This window comes from Salmo trutta, chromosome 28 (genome assembly GCF_901001165.1).
Source record: "Salmo trutta chromosome 28, fSalTru1.1, whole genome shotgun sequence".
NCBI classification, from domain to species: Eukaryota; Metazoa; Chordata; class Actinopteri; order Salmoniformes; family Salmonidae; genus Salmo; species Salmo trutta.
The window spans coordinates 20,241,872-20,263,602 of NC_042984.1; the positions used below are offsets into that span (position 1 = coordinate 20,241,872).

General features: G+C 42.7%; 2 protein-coding genes across 2 annotated transcripts; both read left to right on the forward strand.

Annotated features, from left to right (window-relative positions):
• Positions 1-1,334: 1,334 nt before the first annotated feature.
• On the forward strand, positions 1,335-2,951 carry LOC115165762 (aurora kinase A-interacting protein-like). Its single transcript, XM_029719113.1, has 2 exons — positions 1,335-1,949; positions 2,155-2,951. Exons 1-2 carry the CDS (start codon positions 1,839-1,841, stop codon positions 2,284-2,286), a joined length of 243 nt encoding a protein of 80 aa, XP_029574973.1. The 5' UTR covers positions 1,335-1,838; the 3' UTR covers positions 2,287-2,951.
• Positions 2,835-19,890, forward strand: LOC115165760 (matrix remodeling-associated protein 8). The gene is made up of 10 exons (XM_029719112.1): positions 2,835-2,996; positions 10,061-10,087; positions 10,247-10,552; positions 10,695-10,796; positions 10,906-11,406; positions 16,399-16,563; positions 18,355-18,385; positions 18,511-18,590; positions 18,754-18,807; positions 18,946-19,890. Exons 1-10 carry the CDS (start codon positions 2,978-2,980, stop codon positions 18,969-18,971), a joined length of 1,311 nt encoding a protein of 436 aa, XP_029574972.1. The 5' UTR covers positions 2,835-2,977; the 3' UTR covers positions 18,972-19,890.
• The last annotated feature ends 1,841 nt before the right edge of the window (positions 19,891-21,731 follow it).

Sequence of the window (21,731 nt, forward strand, 5' to 3'; positions counted from 1 at the left end):
AGGACTAAATCAAATAAAACTTTATTTAAAGTGCATTTAAAGTTTGATTTGATTTAGTCATATTCTTGAACTAACGTTTTTGGTTGAGATGGAGACGTGAATCCAACATATCAATTATTAATATGTAGACAAACTGGAATTAAAGCCAGACTAAGTCAGTGGCACAGATGGAACTATCCAAGCAGAATATGCATCTCCTTCAAATGTTGATGTTTGATTGTGTTGGCAACCAAACACAATTCATTATCACTTTTGCAATAAAGTAAATAGTTATGTTTTTGTTTTTTTTATGACATTTTGTACACTGAGTGTACAAGACATTAGGATCTTTCCTAATATTGAGTTGCGCCCCCTTTTCCCCTTTAGAACAGCCTCAATTCGTCGGTGCATGGACTCTACAAGGTGTCAAAAGCATTCCACAGGGATGCTGGCCCATGTTGGCTCCAATGCTTCCCACAGATTTATACTTTTCTTGTGTCAAACTAACTAATTATTGTCTTTCGTAGAATTGATATAACAACATTCCGACCTTGTTTAGCATTATCTAGTTCAAATATGTCATGACTATAGAGGTAGATACACCTCATTCCCTTGTTTGCGGTATGTAATAATACCATATAATAAGAAGAAGCAAGCAGCAGCAGTCGAAGATGATGATGAAGATGAAGTCACTTGGTCGTCACTAGTTACCACAGCCACAAAGTCATAAACCCTGCCTATTTTTACAATTTATCTATCTTAAATGTGTTTTTAAACCTGACCCTAACCTTAAATTAAGACCAAAAAGCACATTTTGGTTTTTATGATGTATAGCCAATTTTGACTTGTGTTGGTGGTAGCTAGCTAGTGGAAACCAAGTGGCTCCGGGTTGACCGGAAGTCTTTTTCTGGAGTCATATTAAAAAATGAAAATCTATGCTAATGTTAGCTACAGTTGTAGCTATTGCCAAGTAAGTAATTGGAGATCAATTAGTTTAATTGTCGATTCAATCATGTGTTGTTAGTAAACAGCATACTGGAAATACTGTTTGGGGATTATTTCATCATAATCAGAGTGTTCAGAGTAGCGTAAACTAGCTAGCTAGCAAAACAGCTACCAGTCAAGGAAATCAGCAGGATCTCTATGGTAGCTGTCAGCTAAGCTAATGTTAGATAGCAGCTGGCTAGTTACCAGGTAACTGCCTGAAGTGTAAACTATGGGCCAGCAATACAGTTAGTTAAAGGGAAATTTCACAATTTCTCTTCTTCATATTTATATCCATATTCATCATCTCCAGCACCACCTTAGCATCAACATATGTGAAAATTGTAGTAAAAAAGATAGATAAGTGTTTTCAATGACATCATCAACCAATTAGTAGGCAATGCCTACTCATAATTGTTTAAAATCACACAATGCACACCGATGATGTCATTGGAAACACTTATTTCCTCTATCTTTTTAGTACATAACATAGAAATGTGCAATTTTCACATACGTTGATGTCGTGGTGGTGCTGGACATGATGAAATGAATATGAAGTTGAAAATGTGTGAAATTTCCCTTTAATATTGCAGGTTTTACATCTGCCATGACTGTTGTTATCTAACATTTTTCCTTAGGGTACTGCATACACTGGAGCAGCATACTCACTCATTCATTCCTGATGACTTCACTTGAATAGTCATAGATATGTTTATCTCAAGGGTGGCCCCTCACCTACGTCTGCTTTGCAGAGGAACTGGTAAGTGAGTTAAGACATGTCAGATCTATAGCTAACCTAAAGTGCGAAGAAGCCCTCTCCTGGAGGAGGGTGAAGGCTCAGTAACTAAGTAGCTCAGAATCTCCGCTGTAAGAACATGCTGGAGATCTGGCGGCGGAAGATGAACAGGCACAAGTACAAGAAGCTGCTGAAACGCACCAAGTTCCTGAGGAGGAGAGTGTTGGACGGCAGGAGGAAAAATAATCAGGTCAGTGTTTTGGCTGGAGATGGGAGGAAGAATGTTTTGCTCTTAGTTGTTATTGTTATGAGTATGAACTCTTAACTGCACAGTTCTCTAAGTTTACCTCAGTAATAATGTTCCCAACGCATTCAACAGATTATGAACAGACCTGTTTACTGTATTATTATAGCCATTATGAGATCTCTAACAGTGACTGTGTCCTTGTATCCAGAAACGCTTTGAGAAGGATCTTCAGAGGATCTGGATGCGAGCTGGACTGAAGAAATCCCAAGAGGAATGGAATACACTGAGGATCTTCAACAAACAATCCAAAGTCTCAGAGAGATTGAAGAGTACAGACTGAATGTTTCTGGCACACTGTTGACTGACAGGAATCACATGCTTCTCATCAGCCTGCTCTCCTCTCTGCTACATGAAATAAGATGTTAGTGATGTGGACATTTTCCAGTTCTGTTCTGCCCTCTCCTGTTAAGTGTGATGGTTGTTGCAAGTAGGTGAAAAAAAACAATTACAAATGTGTTTCACATCCTGATTATTGACTCTACTTATCTTATTTAATATATCATACCAGTATGTTCATACCTTCTTAGAATAGGCTGTTATTTAATACCTTCTCCTATGCAGCTTCCTAAGTCAAACAGTGAGTGGCAGTATTGTACAACCTTTGTTTCATTGAACATTGTGAACTTGGCAGTCTCAAAGATGTTAAACTGAAATAGTCTATTGTTGTTCAGTCAGTGACAAAGGTATAAAACTATTCTGGTAAGCTGTGATATTAGGTCAGAAGAAGTGATCACTTTCAAAGATGTTCTCACTCAGTAGCAGTGCCAGGAAGGTATAGGATTTCACAAGCGGAGGAGGAGGGACCAGCTGGTTTAGACTCTGGAGACTTCTGCAGTTTTGTTGTTGCTGGTTGATGAACTTTCTTCAGGTGTTGCTGTCCTCTATCCATTGATGCGCAAAACACTGTGTTGTAACCTACCTACTTTTATCCCATTTTTTGAGTAAGAGTTGTAGAAGAAAGACTGGAAGACATGTTGCGGTTGTTTATAAGTAAGTTCCAACTATGTTTTTACTAAAACAAGAACTACGCTTTGAGAAGTAGGCTATGCAAACCACTTTAAAGAGTCAATGCAAGGGAAGATGGTAAAGCTTTAATAAATGCATTTCTAAGATGTTATACACAGTTAAGGGGGTGTTTCTTGTACTGTGGTTAGTCGAACATTTGTTCTCCATTGGTATTTTGTTTGTTCTGTTTGACAATTAAAAGTTTGTTGTACAATGTGAAAGAAGTAGCTATAGGTGATGATCTCCATCACTGTACTTTTATGGTGTAAGCTGAAAACAATCATAATAACAATCTTGACCCACTTATTTTTTTATCTACTTATGAAGTGTATGCGTATCATTTTCACCAATCAGTGATAGAGTAGTGCATAAAAATCAAATAGACTGAATTGAACAAATGTTAATTTATCCGGGACAGGCATTGTGTAAATGTGCATTATGTCTGCCTCAGTTATTTGGTGGTGTGTGGGGGCTTTTCTTATGGGTTCACTCCGATGTGTTTTGAGTTAACTGCGGTCAGACTAGGAGAGTCAGCACAATCCCTGTAGCCTGTCATTATATGTGTCAGTAATGAGTGTCTCACCATAAATGAGGGGATTACCACTTGGGGCCTTAGACTCCTCGTGAATAACAATGTCTTATATGAACTGTGAAAAAAAGTAATTTCTTCATGAATTCTTGCAACAACAACAAAATGATTAGCGTGAGAACGTGTTCACAGTTGAATGATTTACCAATATTGTGGTCGTTGCAAAAATTCGTAGGAGAGGAAACCATGTGCATGATTTTTGCCTGTGGCCTCATGAATGAATAAATTACTGTTAAAACTGAACATTGAATATAAAACACAATAGGGATTCACCTTAATATTTAAGTTATTGTGAAAGTTGCAGTCATTAAACATGGCAATCCAGTAGCTTGAAGTTAAGTCTTTAAGTGTTCATTTGGCTGCCTGAGTCAGTCAGCTACTGCATCAGAGATCAAGGAGAAAATTATATGGTTTTAGACACAGTTTCTTCTCTGTCTACAGAATACTTCATACCCTTCAGTGCTGCTCACACCACCATTTTCCAGTAGGCTCTCACATGCAAGTACGGTGGCACACTCAGTATTGGACTATTATGAGCTCATTGTACAAAACCCTCCGACTGCAGTCACTCAAACTCTGACACACTTTTTCACTCATTGGCATGCATAGACATGTTGATCATATAGATGAGACATCTTGCCTCTTCTAGGTATCGTCCAGTTATATAAAACATCAACATTAAAGTGTCGGAAGTGGATGATAGTCATTTTAATCCAGAACGATCCTTTGAAATAAATAATGTTATTTCAATGCCCATAGAGACAAGCACATGGTCTCTACTGTCTCTCATAAACCCCACAACTACCCCTTCAAAACAGAATACTGTAAGCCTACTCAAAACCATTATGATCCATTTTTATGGCGTTAATTTAAACAAAACATAAGCCTGCCTGCTAAACCTATGTGACTTGACAAGAATAGCTAACATACACTGGTATTACAATAGGCATCTGTGACCTATGTAATAGGCAGCCAGCTGTAGTGCTGGACTGTGGCTGTGGTCACTTTGTGTTTCCCCCCAGGACCTTGGCCTTGAAAGAGGTTATCAGGGGAATGAATAAAGCCTCTGTGTGCTGCCTGGGCTGTATACACCTCACTGCTGCTGCTGGCCCTTAGGTAAACAGCACATGTAATAGCACTTAGTGAAAATCTGGGTTAGAAAAAGAAGACTTGCAACAGGGAATCCTTCAGTCCCAAGAGAGTAAAAAAAAACAAATGTAGAGAAGTATATACAGTACCAGTCAAACATTTGGACACACCTACTCATTCAATAGTTTTTCTTTATTTGTACTATTTTCTACATTGTAGAATAACAGTGAAAACATCAAAACTATGCAATAACACATATGGAATCATGTAGTAACCAAAAACGTGTTCAACAAATCAAAATATATTTTAGATTTTATATTCTTCAAAGTAGCCACCCTTTGCCTTGATTCTTGATTACAGCTCTGCACACTCTTGGCATTCTCTCAACCAGTTTCACCTGGAATGCTTTTCCAATGGTCTTGAAGGAATTCCCACATATGCTGAGCACTTGTTGGCTGCTTTTCCTTCACTCTGCAGTCCAACTAATCCCAAACCATCTCAATTGGGTTGAGGTCAAGTGATTGTGAAGGCCAGGTCATCTGATGCAGCACTCCATCACTCTCCTTCTTGGTCAAATAGCCTTTACACAGCCTTGAGGTGTGTTGGGTCATTGTCCTATTGAAAAACAGATGATAGTCCCACTAAGTGCAAACCAGATTGGATGGCGTATTGGTGCAGAATGCTTTGATACACAGGGGATAATGGGGCAAATGGGTGACACTAACACAAAGACAGATGAAACAGATCAGGGTGTGACATCCTACCTGGGCACATACCTGGTTGACCGGGGTGCCGGCGACGGAACTCAGTGATGAGGGCTGGGTCCAGGATGTTCCTAGCGGAGACCCAGCACCTCTCCTCTGGGCCATAACCCTCCCAGTCAACCAGGTACTGGGATCCCCTGCCCCGCGGCCGAACCTTCAGGAGGCGCCTCACCGTGTATGCCGGTTAGCCTTCGATGAGATAGGGGAGAGGGATGGGCCTGGAAACAGGAAACAAAGGGCTGTGAGACATAGGTTTAATCCTAGAACATGAAAAGTGGGATGGCCTTCCCTGTGGCTCAGTTGGTAGAGCATGGTGTGTGCAACGCCAGGGTTGTGGGTTTGATTCCCACGGGGGGCCAGTACAAAAAAAAAAAAAATGCATGAAATTGTATGAAATGTATGCATTCACTACTGTAAGTCGCTCTGGATAAGAGCGTCTGCTAAATGACTAAAATGTAAATGATACGGAGGATATGGGGCAACAGAAGACAAACAGCAGAGGGGCTAATAATCTTGGAGATGGGGAAAGGGCCAATAAAACAGGGGGAAAGTTTGCAGGACTCTACCCCAAAGGGCAGATTCTGAGGGGAGAGCCATACCCTCTGCCCAAGATGATAGCGGGGAGCCGGGGTGAACGATAACTGGAGATGGTATTGAGAAGAGCTGACCGAGCACTCTTCCAGGTACGCCGACAGCGCTGGACAAACATCTTTGCAGAGGGTATGTTGACCTCTTCCTCTTGCTCTGGGAAGAGCAGGGCCTGATAACCCACGGAGCACTTGAAGGGAGAGCCCAGTGGCCAAGCAGGGAAGGGTGCTCCGGGGGTACTCCACCCACACGAGTTGCTGGCTCCAGGTGGTGGGTTTGGCCGAGACGAGGCTCCAGGTCCTGATTGGCACGCTCCGCGTGGCCATTGGATTGTGGATGAAACCCGGAGGACAGGCTGGCCGACGACCCAATGTGCAGAACGCCTTCCAGAAACGGGACGAGGACCACGGTCGGAAACCATGTCTACCAGAAGTCCATGGATCCGGAAGATGTGCTGCATCATGAGCTGGGCCGTCTCCTTGGCAGAAGGTAGCTTGGGGAAGGGAATGAAATGACGGCTTTGGAAAACCTGTCCACCACCGTGAGGTTAGTGGTGTTGCCATCAGACGGAGGGAGACCAGTGATAAAGTCCAGGGATATATGTGACCAGAGATGGTGAGGGACAGGAAGAGGTTGAAGGAGGCCAGACAGAGCATGCCGAATAGCCTTGTTCTGAGCACAGACGGTGCAGGCGGCGACGAACTCAGAAATGTCCGAAACCATGGTGGGTCACCAAAAGCGTTGTTGCACAAAGGCCAGGGTCCGACAGGAGCCAGGGTGGCAGGCAAGCCTGGAGGAATAAGCCCATTCCAAGACCGGGGAGTGGGCAGCATCTGGGAGAAACATCCGGATTAGCTGGGCAATAGCGGCGTGAAAGAGCGTCCGGCTTAACATTCTTAGACCCCGGGAGGTAGGAGATGGTGAAGTTGAACCGGGTGAAAAACAGGGCCCATTGAGCTTGCCTGGAGTTGAGACAGTTGGCGATGAGGAGATATTCCAGGTTCTTGTGATCCGTCCACACTATGAATGGAAGTTCCGCCCCCTCTAACCAGTTTTTCCACTCCTCCAAGGCCATCTTCACCACGAGTAGTTCTTGGTTCCCCACATCATAATTCCTCTCCATGGCATTAAGGCAATGGGAGAAGAAGACGCAGGGATGCAGCTTAAGGTCCAGGGCAGAACGCTGGGATAGGACGGCCCCCATTCTGACATCCGAAGCGTCTACCTCCACCACGAACTGATGGGACGCGTCCGGATGGATCAATATGGGAGCTGTGATGAAGCGGTGCTTTAGGTCCAGGAACGCCCGGTCAGCAGCTGGGGACCACGTGAACGGGACCTTGGGAGAGGTGAGTACTGACAGGGGGAAGCTAGGGTGCTGCAGCTCAAAGATGAGGGAACACTGGGAGAGAAACGCCCGACAGGTTCCTGACCCTCCAGCAAAGCATTTCGGAGGAGGTAAGTGGGGTTCTCGGGAAGCCGGGGTGGCCTGGAGAGACGCACTGCTGACAGCGGTGTTACTGGGGGGCTGGAAGGCTACTGTCGTGGCCGGCTGCCTCACTGATAATCTGTGGAATTGCTCCAGCAATGTATTCGAGGCACAGTCATGGCGTTCTGCCAAGGTCTGAAATCCATCCAGAAGACCTCGAAGTAACTCCTTTTGTCTCCCAATGGTGGGTCCTTGGGAGGAGATGGTGTTGTGGGTCTGCTGAGTCAGTCAGGGCCAGTTCGTACTATCAGACCTCAGGATAAGACCCAGATGCAGAAAGTTCGAGGTAACAAAAGTGCATTACAAAACAGGGGGCAGGCAAATGACAGGTCAAGGGCAGGCAGAGGTCAGTAATCCAGATCAGAGTCCGAAAGGTACAGAACGGCAGGCAGACTCAGGCTCAGCGCAGCAGAGGTCAGTAATCCAGGGCAGTGTCACAATGTACAGAACGACAGGCAGGCTCAGGGTCATGGCAGGCAGAATGGTCAAAACCTAGAAAACAGGGACTAGAGAGAAAACAGGAGTAGGGGAAAAACGCTGGTAGGCTTGATGAGACAAGACCAACTGGCAACGGACAACAGAGAACACAGGTATAAATACACAGGGGATAATGGGGAAAATGGGCGACATCTGAAGGGGGGTGGAGACAAGCACAAAGACAGGCAAAACAGATCAGGGTGTGCCAGTGGTTGCCATGCTGGTTAAGTGTGCCTTGAATTCTAAATAAATCACTGACAGTGTCACCAGCAAAGGACCCCCACACCCTCACACCTCCTCTTCCATTCTTCACGGTGGGAACTACACACGTGTCACGACTTCGAAGTCGGCTCCTCTCCTTGTTCGGGTGGCGTTCTGCGGTCGACGTCGCCGGTCTTCTAGCCATCGCCGCTCCACTTTTCATTGTTCCATGTGTTTTGTCTTGTTTCCCCGCACACCTGGTTTACATTACCTAATCACACTACATTTAAATTCCCTCTGTTTTCCCCAGGTCTTTGTGTGGAATTATTTTTGTTATGTGTTTTGTGTGACGCGCCAGGCTGGTTTTTCCCCGGGTACCGTGTTTAACCCGTAGTCTGTTTAATTGTTAAACATTTGATTCATTGTGACTGTTGTTCGCGCTTTTCACTTTTGCCATTGGCTGGAGGTTTTTTGACGCAGTTGTGTCTGTCTGTTGCTTCTGCCAAATAAAGTGTGCGCCTGATCACAACTCTCTGCTCTCCTGCATCTGACTTCTATACCAGTAGCGCACAACCTGACAACATGTGGAGATCATTCGTTCACGTACTCTGCGTCTCACAAAGACACGGCGGTTGGAATCCAAAATCTCAAATTTGGACTCATCAGACCAAAGGACAGATTTCCACCGGTCTAATGTCCATTGCTAGTGTTTCTTGGCCCAAGCAAGTCTCTTCATATTATTGGTGTCCTTTAGTAGTGGTTTCTTTGCAGCAATTTGACCATGAAGGCCTGATTCACACAGTCTCCTCTGAATAGTTGATGTTGAGACGTGTCTGTTACTTGAACTCTTATTTGGGCTGCAATCTGAGGTGCAGTTAACTCTAATGAACTTATCCTCTGCGGCAGAGGTAACTGGGTCTTCCTTTCCTGTGGCAGTCATCATCAGAGCCAGTTTCATCATAGCGCTTGATGATTTTTACGACTGCACTTAAAGAAAATTTCAAAGTTCTTGAAATTGTCTGAATTGACTGACCTTCATATCTTAAAGAAATGACAGACTGTTATTTCTCTTTGCTTATTTGAGCTGTTCTTGCCTTAATATGGACTTGGTCTTTTACCAAATAGGGCTACCTACTGTATACTACCCCTACCTTGTCACAACACAACTGATTGGCTCAAACACATTAAGAAGGAAAGAGATTCCATAAATTAACTTTTAACAAGGCACACATGTTAATTAAAATGCATTCCAGGAGACTACCTAATGAAGCTGGTTGAGAGAATGCCAAGAGTGTGCAAAGTTGGCATCAAGGCAAAGGGTGGCTACTTTTGAAGAATCACAAATATAAAATGTATTTTGATTTGTTTAACACTTTTTTGGTTACTACATGCTTCCATGTGTGTTATTTCATAGTGTTGATGTCTACACTACTCTACAATGTAGAAGAAAAAAAAACTTGAATGAGTAGGTGTGTCCAAACTTTTGACTGGTACTGTACATCTCACTTACTTATTTCACTAAATTCAGGCATATACAGTATTTTAATGAAAACAATCATGGTCTTTATTATTCCTTTGGTGCTGACACTCCCTGTTATTTAAATTCCTCCTCCCTGCTTCATTCTTACATATTCTTCTTTTTTTTCTGTTGGCCTATTTTTCTCTATCCCTCCACCCAGTTGTCTCAGTTACCCAGCTGTAATACCAGTCAGTCCTGGCTACTGTATGAGCTATCCGTTCACAACAACAGCATCATGACCAGAAGTCAGGGATCAGCTCAGGTCAAACCCTGCCAGACAGATAGTTATTGTTCCTATGATGACTCAGTTGCATTTTCTATTATTTGTTTCAGTTTCTTCTGTCTTCTTCCTGCCCAGTGGTAAGTACTCATAAAATATGACTTAATTGTATAACTAATTTTATTGCATTCAAAACATTTATGCATGTGTTTGCGGCTTTGATTTGAAGTGTGTGATTTATGGGGTTTTGGGTCTTTGCCAAGTTTACTAATACGTCCCATGTGTGTGTATTGCATTAGCGTGGGGCCAGAGCAGCAGCAAGTTAGATGTGGTGGTGGAGGCCCGTAACATCACCCTCCCAGCCGGGACCCAGGCCGTGCTGCCCTGCCACAGCCCCCGCATGATATGGACCCGGGACCGGCTGAAGGATCGTCAGAGGGTGGTTCACTGGGACCTGTTCCGGAGCACACCAGAGTACTCTGTGGAAAGGATACTGGACATGTCTGCTGGCGTCAAAGAGAGAGTCTACAATGGGTTCAATAAGGGCCGCATAACCATCCCCAAAACCGCCTTCACTGACGGGAACTTCTCCCTCATCATCAACAGTGAGTTGGGCCTGTGGTCTATTGTATGCTCATGACTGTAAACACTCCATAAAATATTCAGTCATTTCATGCTGGACGACATTAATATTACACGAATCCTTGGAATCTAGAAATGTGCTTGTAATGTATGTTATTCTTCCAGATGTAGGATCAGCTGATCGAGGTGTTTATAGTTGTAATCTGCATCACCACTACTGCCAACTTCACCAGTCCATCAAGATACAGCTCAACACCACCAAGTCAGGTGACTACCCTCAATACATTTCTGAATAGTAATAATCAAAGTAATTTTGTGTATTGGCACTATTTGTTTCGCTTATTTCAATAACACATTTCAACCTGTCCTGTCTCAGTCCGTAAGGAGAAGCGTTACTGGGACGGGGACAAGACAGTGTTTGTGGTGTTGCTGGGGAGCTCTGTGGTGTTGCCTTGTGTGAACAGGCGGCCCCTGTGGATGGAGGGCCAGCAGGAGGACCAGCAGCAGGTAGCCCACTGGGACTGGCAGCCACCTGGGGTGAGACCTGATGGAGCTGACCGCCTGGTGGACCTTTACGCCTCTGGAGAGCGCCGGCAGTATGGACCACTCTTCCCTGTGGACAAGATGAGTGTCTCTGAGGATGCCTTCTCTGTAGGGGATTTCTCTCTGACCATCGCTAATCTTCAGCCTGTCGACAAGGGCCTGTACTCCTGTCACCTGCACCACCACTATTGCGGCCTGCACGAGAGACGCATCTTCAGGCTCATGGTGGGGCCTTCACTGCCCCCACCTCCTCCGGTCCTCACCGCTGCCCCTGTTGCCCCTGCTGTCCCGACTGTCCTTGTTATCCCCTACACACTCCCCAATGATGACCCAAGTAAGAGACTCAGCATTACCCTTTATTTTAGGAATTGCTTCTCTGATGGAAAATGTGAACCTATTGAAATATTCATTAGAACATGACAGAGTAAGAATGAAACTACAGTTCTGTTCTTTGAAAGCACTTTCTCTTTTCTCTTTCTCTTTTCAACTAGAAATCACTATATCTTCTCTCTATAATCTTTTTTTCACATCTTCTCTGAGTTTCGCTTTCCCTAATCTGATTGGTGTGCGTCTGTCTTTTCAGCAGTTTTTGTAGTCTGAGAACACTGTTCCTGGGATGTATTTATGGGTCATTTTTACGTATAGGCATTTTTGGTTGGTTAAGTCAGTGCATCTTTGTGGCAGATCTCTCCTCAAACCTTTTCCCTGTCCGCACGAGAGGAAGGGGGAGAGAAAGCTGGAATGAAGGAATGGTTGAAAGAGGCAACAAAAGAAACAGACTGAGAAAAAGAGAGCGAGAAAAAAAGAATGAAATAATGCATTTGGCCGCAGAAAAAACGTCATAGAGGGAGACAGAGCGAGAGAGAACTGAGAGTTTTGGAGTGTGGAGAAAGGGGAATCTGACTGTGATGTTGGACAGCAGGCAGCCTGTCTGAAAAAGTCTGTCTGGAAGGCCACTAATTGGCCATAACGGAAGTGCTCTCATTTTCATTGGAGACCTTTTTCCTTTTTCCACAGTTGAGCAACGGCTTAGCGCACCATTTTAACTCCACAGAGTCAGACAGGAGCAGTAAAGCCAGACTCCAGGGGAAAGAGGGAGCATGGTTAGGCTTTGCATCTGGTGCATTGGGATTTCTCTGTTAGTCTCTTTTAGTTTCATTAGGGAGTGAATGTTATTTATAGGAAGGGTTACATGGAGAAAATCTGACCTGTCTGAAATGAAAATGGATGGCCCTCCCTTCAGCAAAATATATTTGACCTAAACCCTCCCTGAGCGCTTGAATTTTTGTTAAACATAATGTGGATAGCAGAGAATATGCCTACCATTTACCCACCCTTGTTGGACAGACCAGAGCCTTAGATATGCCGTTTTAGAAACTGTTCTTCATCCTGTAAGCATTACATGGCAACGCAGGAATTTTGATAGCACACAGGGCTGCGGGCCACAATGTTGTTCTTTCATCGTATTTGAGAAAAAAATATCCTTTTATAAACATTTCATGCAATTATATGTAATTTGACACAATATTTTTAATACCACACAAATGACTGAAATGACAGGCTAGGAATGGACAGAGAGATAGGCCTATGTGTTCATCTTATCATATTTATCCAATGCCAAATCAGTGTGTCTTGTTTGCAAAAAAAACTGTCTCTGTTTGCAAATAATTAAATATAAGACGTCATTATGAATCTGAGCATGTACTTTCAAAAGGTAGGTCTACCTGATGCAGAAAAATTTATGCTTTAACTGCTAGCTACTCTTCTTCCGTGGGTTAACCCAATGAGAGAAGGTCACTAGTGTTTCCCTAAAAGCTGTTTAAACATCTTCTGTTGTACAGAAAGTGAATAGCTTAATCAGTTGATAGTGACAGAATTAGATTACTTCCCAAGCAAAGTACATTGTTTGTCTTTTCGGCTATAGAAGGTTATAGCTCAGCCTCTGAATGTCAAAGAAACTAATCAATGATATTCCCATATGCATCCGGGTATTTTACAGGTTATTTCTAGCATAAATAATCGCGGACCAAAGCACTGTTATATATCACTTTATAATCGGATCCGTTTTATTTTCTTCAAAATCGTAAGCTAACGAGGGGTAGGCCTGTGCTTTTTGCCATTGTCATTAATAAAAGGTAGGCCTATGGCATACCCTCTCAAACACCTCAATTCGGATCCTGGTCTTAACTTAACAGCCTTTCACTGACAAGGAGGTAGGCTATTTAAAGAGCATAGGCTATAGGCCGGTCCTTCTGCAAGATATTGCATTTTTTGGACTAGGCCTAATCAAAAACAATTTTCTGAATAATTTTTGGACTCTCCTCCTGTACTGCCACTGTAGGCCGACACAGCCCAGCATTGGTTAGGCAGCACAAAAAAAGGTTTGATCAGCAAGAGTAGAGCAGGCCGGGGCTCATGGTTGGAATATCCATTGCAGTACATAATGCAGCCTAGTTTAATTTAAACCATCCCAGAAGCTATCTTATAAATATAACTTTGCTTTGTGCTTCTCCGAACATGTACATAGCCTATAGCCTATAGGCTGTGGATAATTTGATAGCGACCACACTAAATAGCCTATAGTCACACTTGATATTCCCCACAGATAAGGTGCGGCATCGGGCACACATTGATATATAGCCTAATGAGCAACTCATTCTAAAACACTGAGAAATATTTAAATGTCATCAATGACAGACTACATGACCCTCTCCTGGACTAGATTTAAAAAATACTAAACCCTCCCCTTGACTAAAATGTAAAAAGCATGACCCTCCCCCATTTTCCTCCCAGTACGGATTCTGTACATTTCCATCCATCCCCTAATCTCTCCCAGACTCTTTACAGTAGCCTATCTTTACAGAACAGTACCCTATCTTTACAGAACAGTACCCTATCTTTACAGAACAGTACCCTATCTTTACAGAACAGTAGCCTATCTTTACAGAACAGTACCCTATCTTTACAGAACAGTAGCCTATCTTTACAGAACAGTACCCTATCTTTACAGAACATTACCCTATCTTTACAGAACAGTACCCTATCTTTACAGAACAGTAGCCTATCTTTACAGAACAGTACCCTATCTTTACAGAACAGTACCCTATCTTTACAGAACAGTAGCCTATCTTTACAGAACAGTACCCTATCTTTACAGAACAGTAGTATATCCCTACCCACTTCATCTCTAGTCTCTCTCCTCTCTGGCCCTCTGCTTGTGGCGTGTTTATCAGCAGCAGAAGGAAGTGTGCTACATCTGTTCAGCATTTGGGCCAGCTGGGACATAAAAGGGAATAGTTGGGGGGGGGGGGTTCTGTGTTAGATTTGGATCCTGCTTCACCCTTTTAAGATAGGTTGACCCATTTCACAGCATTGTAAAGTATGCAGGGAAGACATTCACATGGATCAATGCATACATGGCTTGAGGTCTTTCATTTTATCTTTACTTTTCTCCTACTTAGTTGTGCCCTTTCCTTTGTTAAATCCAGCCAACTCTTATCTGCGCTTACAGACCTCTACAATCCTCTATAATTGCAGCAGTCATTACCCCCCTCTTTTGTTACACTGTAATCATTTATGGCAAGCTGAAGTAGAGCTCAGTTCTGTTGTGACCACCAGAACGTGCATAAGTCAGTAACAGCGTGTCGCTAGCATAGAATAGAATATGCTGTCAGTGTCTTCTTGTTTAAATGAAGACGTCTTCCCTCAGCTCATTGGCTGCAAATGAACCACATTGTTTCAACAAGACTAAAACCACACCCTGTGTGACCTCTGCAGTCTGCATGGCACGTCACACTGTGTTTCTGCGTTTACGTTCTCATCTTATCTGTCAGGGGAAATGAAACAGTCAACAGCTGAGACACGGAGAGAGAACTGAGGCTTGATGAATTGTTCTCCAGAGATAGTTGACCTTGATCGTGACACTGCGGTTTTGTGCATATTAGCATAATTCAAAACAGACAAGAGATAATTAGCAACCCCGATGCCCTTTGGGAAGTGTTAAATTAGATTAATTGACTACAAAGTCTGTAAGACTGGTGCGGTTTGCAAGATCCACCCAGGAGTGGTATCTGTCCTCAGATCATTTCTTATTTGAAGCCTGCCTCAACCTCGTACCTATCCTCAGGCTAGTCATGAAAAACCTGCGCTTTGGCCAAGGACAATAGATTTGAACTAGGTGATGGAAATCACTACTATTTTGGTTGGGTTGAGTTATCTAACAGGTCTCAGCAGGGTATGGAGTAGTGTTAGTGTCATTAGCCTTCCCAAGCTTGGTCTCCACCATCATCATCCCCAATGACTATCATTTCTGTTCTCACCCCAGCAGGTGAGAGCGAGACCTGTTTGATAACAGTGGCATGCTGATTGAGGGTTATGGTGCAGTAACTGTTATTGTCTAATAGAAAAGTATGGATGGATGACATATTATTGTGTGCAGAGGGATTGAGCAGATTCTAGCCAGTGGAAGAAACACCTCAGTGAGGGAAGAAACACTTGTATATGCCAATCTGAAATACCTCTTTTAATCTATTAAATCATATGGCTTTCACAATTAACAAATTCCTCTCCCTCCCCCCTCTCTCTGTCTGATATTTTGGTGTATTGCACAACTCTGCCTGAAAACTGGCAAAAATTGTGTTTGTGTTGCAGAGGACTTGATGACTGTGAGGTGAGTGTTGTCATATGTCTGCTCACACTGACCAGTCAGACTGGTGGAGTTTCAGGGACTGCGAGAGATGGCAACGGCTAGGATTTATTTTTCCATACTGTGCAAAACAGGACTGTGTTTATGAGAAGAAGTAAATAACTGGGAAACTCATTCAGACAGACTTGTCTGCACACAACAGAATTCCTCCCCTCTCCGCTCCCTCCCACCTTCCTTTTCTCCCTTTCCTTTCTTGGTTAATCTGTATTTCTATTTTAAGGAGAAAAATAGCAGCTGCATTGCATCAGGTCTGGAACTCATTACAGCTGAAAAGTGTTTTGATATAAAGCTGCTCTTCCTTACCTTACGCTCTCTGCCTTACGCTCCCTGAGAGAAATTAAAACCAGCCTAAAATAAGTACAATTGTTTTTAACTGAAGCAGAAATAACATACAGTTGTAATTGTCCTTCAAAATGCAATATAAATGACATATTGCCATTACATATAATCATTTTAACTATCATTAAGATACATTGTTTGATTTACATTTTAATTCCACTGGGCATGGATGAAACAAAATGTGAACAAAACCATGTATGTTGAATCACCAAAATGTGTTTATAAAGTACTGAGTGTTATTCGTGGACGGATGAATCCACTGTGTTGTCCTTCTACCTTCAGGCCCTGACGTGGTTGAACTTGAGAGACCACAGGTAGTCAATGTCATCCTCCCTGAGCACGCAGGGCACTTCTTCCAGCAGATGGGCTACTTCCTGGCTACGTTCCTCCTCCTAGCCTTCATCATAACAATCGTCATCGTGCTTACCCGACGACACAGAAAGAGAGGTAGTGTGTGTGTGTGTGTGTGTGTGTGTGTGTGTGTGTGTGTGTGTGTGTGTGTGTGTTTTCCACTGTACAGTTGAAATCGGAAGTTTACATACACTTAGGTTGGAGTCATTAAAACTAATTTTTCAATGACTCCACAAATGTCTTGTTAACAAACTATAGTTTTGGCAAGTCGGTTAGGACATCTACTTTGTGTAATTTTTCCAACAATTGTTTACAGACAGATTATGTCACTTATAATTCATTGTATCACAATTCCAGTGGGTCAGAAGTTTACATACACTATGTTGACTGTGCCTTTAAACAGCTTGGAAAATCCCAGAAAATGATGTCATGGCTTTAGAAGCTTCTGATAGGCTAATTGACATCATTTGAGTCAATTGGAGGTGTACCTGTGGATGTATTTCAAGGCCTACCTTCAAACTCAGTGCCTCTTTGCTTGACATCATGGGAAAATTAAAAGAAATCAGCCAAGAGCGCAGGAAACAAATTGGAGACAAGTCTGGTTCATCCTTGGGAGCAATTTCCAAACGCTTGAAGGAACAAACTGTACAAACAATAGTACCACGCAGCCGTCATACCGCTCAGGAAGGAGACGCGTTCTGTCTCATAGAGATGAACGTACTTTGGTGCGAAAAGTGCAAATCAATCGCAGAACAACAGCAAAGGACCCTGTGAAGATGCTGGAGGAAACAGGTACAAAAATATCTATATCCACAGTAATATGAGTCCTATATCGACATAACCTAAAAGGTCTCTCAGCAAGGAAGAACAAACTGCTCCAAAACTGCCATAAAAAAGCCAGACTACGGTTTGCAACTGCACATGGGGACAAAGATTGTTCTTTCTGGAGTAATATCCTCTGGTCTGACGAAACAAAAATAGAACTGTTTGGCCATAATAACCATCGTTATGTTTGGAGGAAAAAGGGGGTGGCTTACAAGCCGAAGAATACCATCCCAACAGTGAAGCACGGGGGTGGCAGCATCATGTTGTGGGGGTGCTTTGCTGCAGGAGGGACTGGTGAACTTCACAAAATAGATGTCTTCATGAGGAAGGAAAATTCTGGGGATATATTGAAGCAACATCTCAAAACATCAGTCAGGAAGTTAAAGCTTGGTCGCAAATGGGCCTTCCAAATGGACAATGACCCCAAGCATACTTCCAAAGTTGTGGCAAAATGGCTTAAGGACAACAAAGTCAAGGTATTGGAGTGGCCATCACAAAGCCCTGACCTCCATCCTATAGAAAATTTGTGGGCAGAACTGAAAAAGCGTGTGCGAGCAAGGAGGCCTACAAACCTGACTCAGCAGGTCAGGAGGAATGGGCCAAAATTCACCCAACTTATTAAGGGAAGCTTGTGGAAGGCTACCCGAAATGTTTGACTGAAGTTAAACTATTTAAAGGCAATGCTACCGAATACTAATTAAGTGTATGTAAACTTCTGACCCACTGGGAATGTGATGAAAGAAATAAAAGCTGAAATAAATAATTCTCTCTACTATTATTCTGATTCTTAAAATAAAGTGGTGATCCTAACTGACAGGGAATTTTTACTTGAATTAAATGTCAGGATTTGTGAAAAACAGAGTTTAAATGTATTTGGCTAAGGTGTATGTAAACTTCCGACTTCAACTGTATGTATCTCTTCGTGACTCTTCTCTATCACACACAACCAAACTTTATATTTGTATGAATGTCCTCAATTTCATATTTAAATCAGTTAAATGGCTCTGTGTGTGATTGGTGATCTGTAATGGTGGGATTAAAGTATGTTTAATCTTGTTTTAGGGCTGGAGTACGACCTGCGAAGATCTGAACGGTCAGAACTGATTTAGTATGGTGGATGGTCACACTTGATAATGAGAACATGACTCATTTTAAGGAGGAGCTGAACTCTCACTGAACTGTTACCACTAACCACCTCCCTCTCTTACTGGTAAACAGGAGTCATGTGACTAGCCACGATGACATCGCATTGGATGCCACAGAGCTGAAGGTCTGCACCCAGGAATACCTGAATTCAGGTAAGGTTCCCATGCTGCTGTAGGCCCTACTGTACCTCATTTAGACTAGAGAGTTTGAACAGGGTGACTCAATAATGGCTGCCGCTGCACAGATCTCATACGGTATGGTACATCATGACATGGCAAATTTAATGACCCACCTTTTTGCACTCTCTATCCTTAGACTACAAAAACAACCTACTGAAAGAGAGAGATATGTCTAAAGGCTGCAATAAAGGTCAGTGTATGTGACAGCAGGGGTTCAAAACAACAATTGCATGTCTAATTTAATGTCGTTGTTTTTTTTGCTAATGTCACTTCTCATTTCTTTCCTACCACTTATTCTTCCCTCCTTCATCTTTCTCTCTCTCTCTAGAAATGGATGGAAAGTTGTGGATATGAGACAAAGAGAGCTGATATGCCGCTGGCGGCTCCAGAGCAGACATACATGTCACGTCCTGACCAGTAAAAGGGGTTGTTTGTTATTGTAGTTTGGTCAGGGCGTGGCAGGGGGTGTTTATTTAGTGTGTTTCGGGGGTTTTTGGGCAATGTTCTATGTTAGTATATTTCTATGTCTGTGTCTATTTAGTCTATTTCTATGTTCAGGGTTTTTTGGTTTGGCCTTCAATTAGAAGCAGCTGTTCTTTGTTGCTTTAATTGGAGGCCATATTTAAGTAAGGGGTTTTTGTCACTGTGTTTGTGGGTAGTTGTTCCATGTATAGCGTGTTGCCTTACTCTTAGTTGGTGTTTGTTTTTTTGTTCAGTGTTCACGTTGCCTTCTAAAATAAAGAAGATGAGTATACACATTCCCGCTGCATTTTGGTCTACTCCATACGACGAACGGGACAATACATGACTAGGAAGAGGCAATAAGGGATTAGAATGGTGGAATCCAAAAAGGACAGGAGGGACTCTGTCTCTTTTTATAGACACCCCTTACCAAACACTCTTACCAAAACATTTCTGTTGCTGCGCCAGTTTTTAATATTTTATTTAATATTTTCATACTTGTGTATTCTGTATTCTGATCTGCTGTTATTTCAATATGGCTAAACATGTCTTCAATTTTGTATTGTACTACACAGATATTTGATGTCAAGTATTTTATATTACAAAAAACAACCAGTGTGTACTATACAACATTCCTTGTCTTTTTGTACATAACAAAATACTTTCTATCACTATATGACTTCCTTTTCAGAAAGCATGTTGTCTTTAAATGTATGTGGGAAAACTGTCATGTTCTGTTTTCTGATTTCAGAGCTCAGCAAGCTCAGAATTAGTTGAGAATGTTTATTAAAATATTTGCACAAACCTGTAATTTACTAGTAACATGTAATTCTGTCTGTAAAGGGTTTGTAAAGGGTCATAAGTATTTTATAGTTATGCTGTTACTTATTAGTTCATAACTTGCTTAGAAATCAGTATTAAGCCGTTATACCTGTTATAATGGTATTCTTACCAAGCTCATGCGATTAATGATCATGGACCACAAAGAAAGGCTATACATGTAATAAAACTCAGGAAATCAAGCCTTAAACAGAATCAATGCATCCAGATGTGGTTGAGCATGTACAGTTGTGGCCAAAAGTTTTGAGAATGACACAAATATTAATTTCCACAAAGTTTGCTGCTCCAGTGTCTTTAGATATTTTTGTCAGATGTTACTATGGAATACTGAAGTATAATTACAAGCATTTCATAAGTGTCAAAGGCTTTTATTGACAATTACATGAAGTTTATGCAAAGAGTCAATATTTGCAGTGTTGACCCTTCTTTTTCAAGACCTCTGCAATCCACCCTGGCATGCTGTCAATTAACTTCTGGGCCACATCCTGACTGATGGCAGCCCATTCTTGCATAATCAATGCTAGGAGTTTGTCAGAATTTGTGGGTTTTTGTTTGTCCACCCGCCTCTTGAGGATTGACCACAAGTTCTCAATGGGATTAAGGTCTGGGGAGTTTCCTGGCCATGGACCCAAAATATCGATGTTTTGTTCCCCGAGCCACTTAGTTATCACTTTTTCCTTATGGCGAGGTGCTCCATCATGCTGGAAAAGGCATTGTTCGTCACCAAACTGTTCCTGGATGGTTGGGAGAAGTTGCTCTCGGAGGATGTGTTGGTTCCATTCTTTATTCATGGCTGTGTTCTTAGGCAAAAGTGTGAGTAAGCCCACTCCCTTGGCTGAGAAGCAACCCCACACATGAATGGTCTCAGGATGCTTTACTGTTGGCATGACACAGGACTGATGGTAGCGCTCACCTTGTCTTCTCTGGACAAGCTTTTTTCCGGATGCCCCAAACAATCAGAAAGGGGATTCATCAGGGAAAATGACTTTACCCCAGTCCTCAGCAGTCCAATCCCTGTACCTTTTGCAGAATATCAGTCTGTCCCTGATGTTTTTCCTTGAGAGAAGTGGCTTCTTTGCTGCCCTTCTTGACACCAGGCCATCCTCCAAAAGTCTTCGCCTCACTGTGCGTGCAGATGCACTCACACCTGCCTGCTGCCATTCCTGAGCAAGCTCTGTACTGGTGGTGCCCCGATCCCGCAGCTGAATCAACTTTAGGAGACGGTCCTGGCGCTTGCTGGACTTTCTTGGGCGCCCTGAAGCCTTCTTCACAACAATTTAACCACTCTCCTTGAAGTTCTTGATGATCCGATAAATGGTTGATTTAGGTGCAATCTTACTGGCAGCAATACCCTTGCCTGTGAAGCCCTTTTTGTGCAAAGCAATGATGACGGCACATGTTTCCTTGCAGGTAACCATGGCTGACAGATGAAGAACAATGACTCCAAGCACCACCCTCCTTTTGAAGCTTCTAGTCTGTTATTCGAACTCAATCAGCATGACAGAGTGATCTCCAGCCTTGTCCTTGTCAACACTCACACCTGTATTAACGAGAGAATCACTGACATAATGTCAGCTGGTCCTTTTGTGGCAGGGCTGAAATGCAGTGGAAATGTTTTTTTGGGATTCAGTTCATTTGCATGACAAAGGGGGACTTTGCTATTAATTGCAATTCATCTGATCACTCTTCATAACATTCTGGAGTATATGCAAATTGCCATATACAAACTGAGGCAGCAGTCTTTGTGAAAATTAATATTTGTGTCATTCTCAAAACTATTGGCCACGACTGTACACTACCATTCAAAAGTTT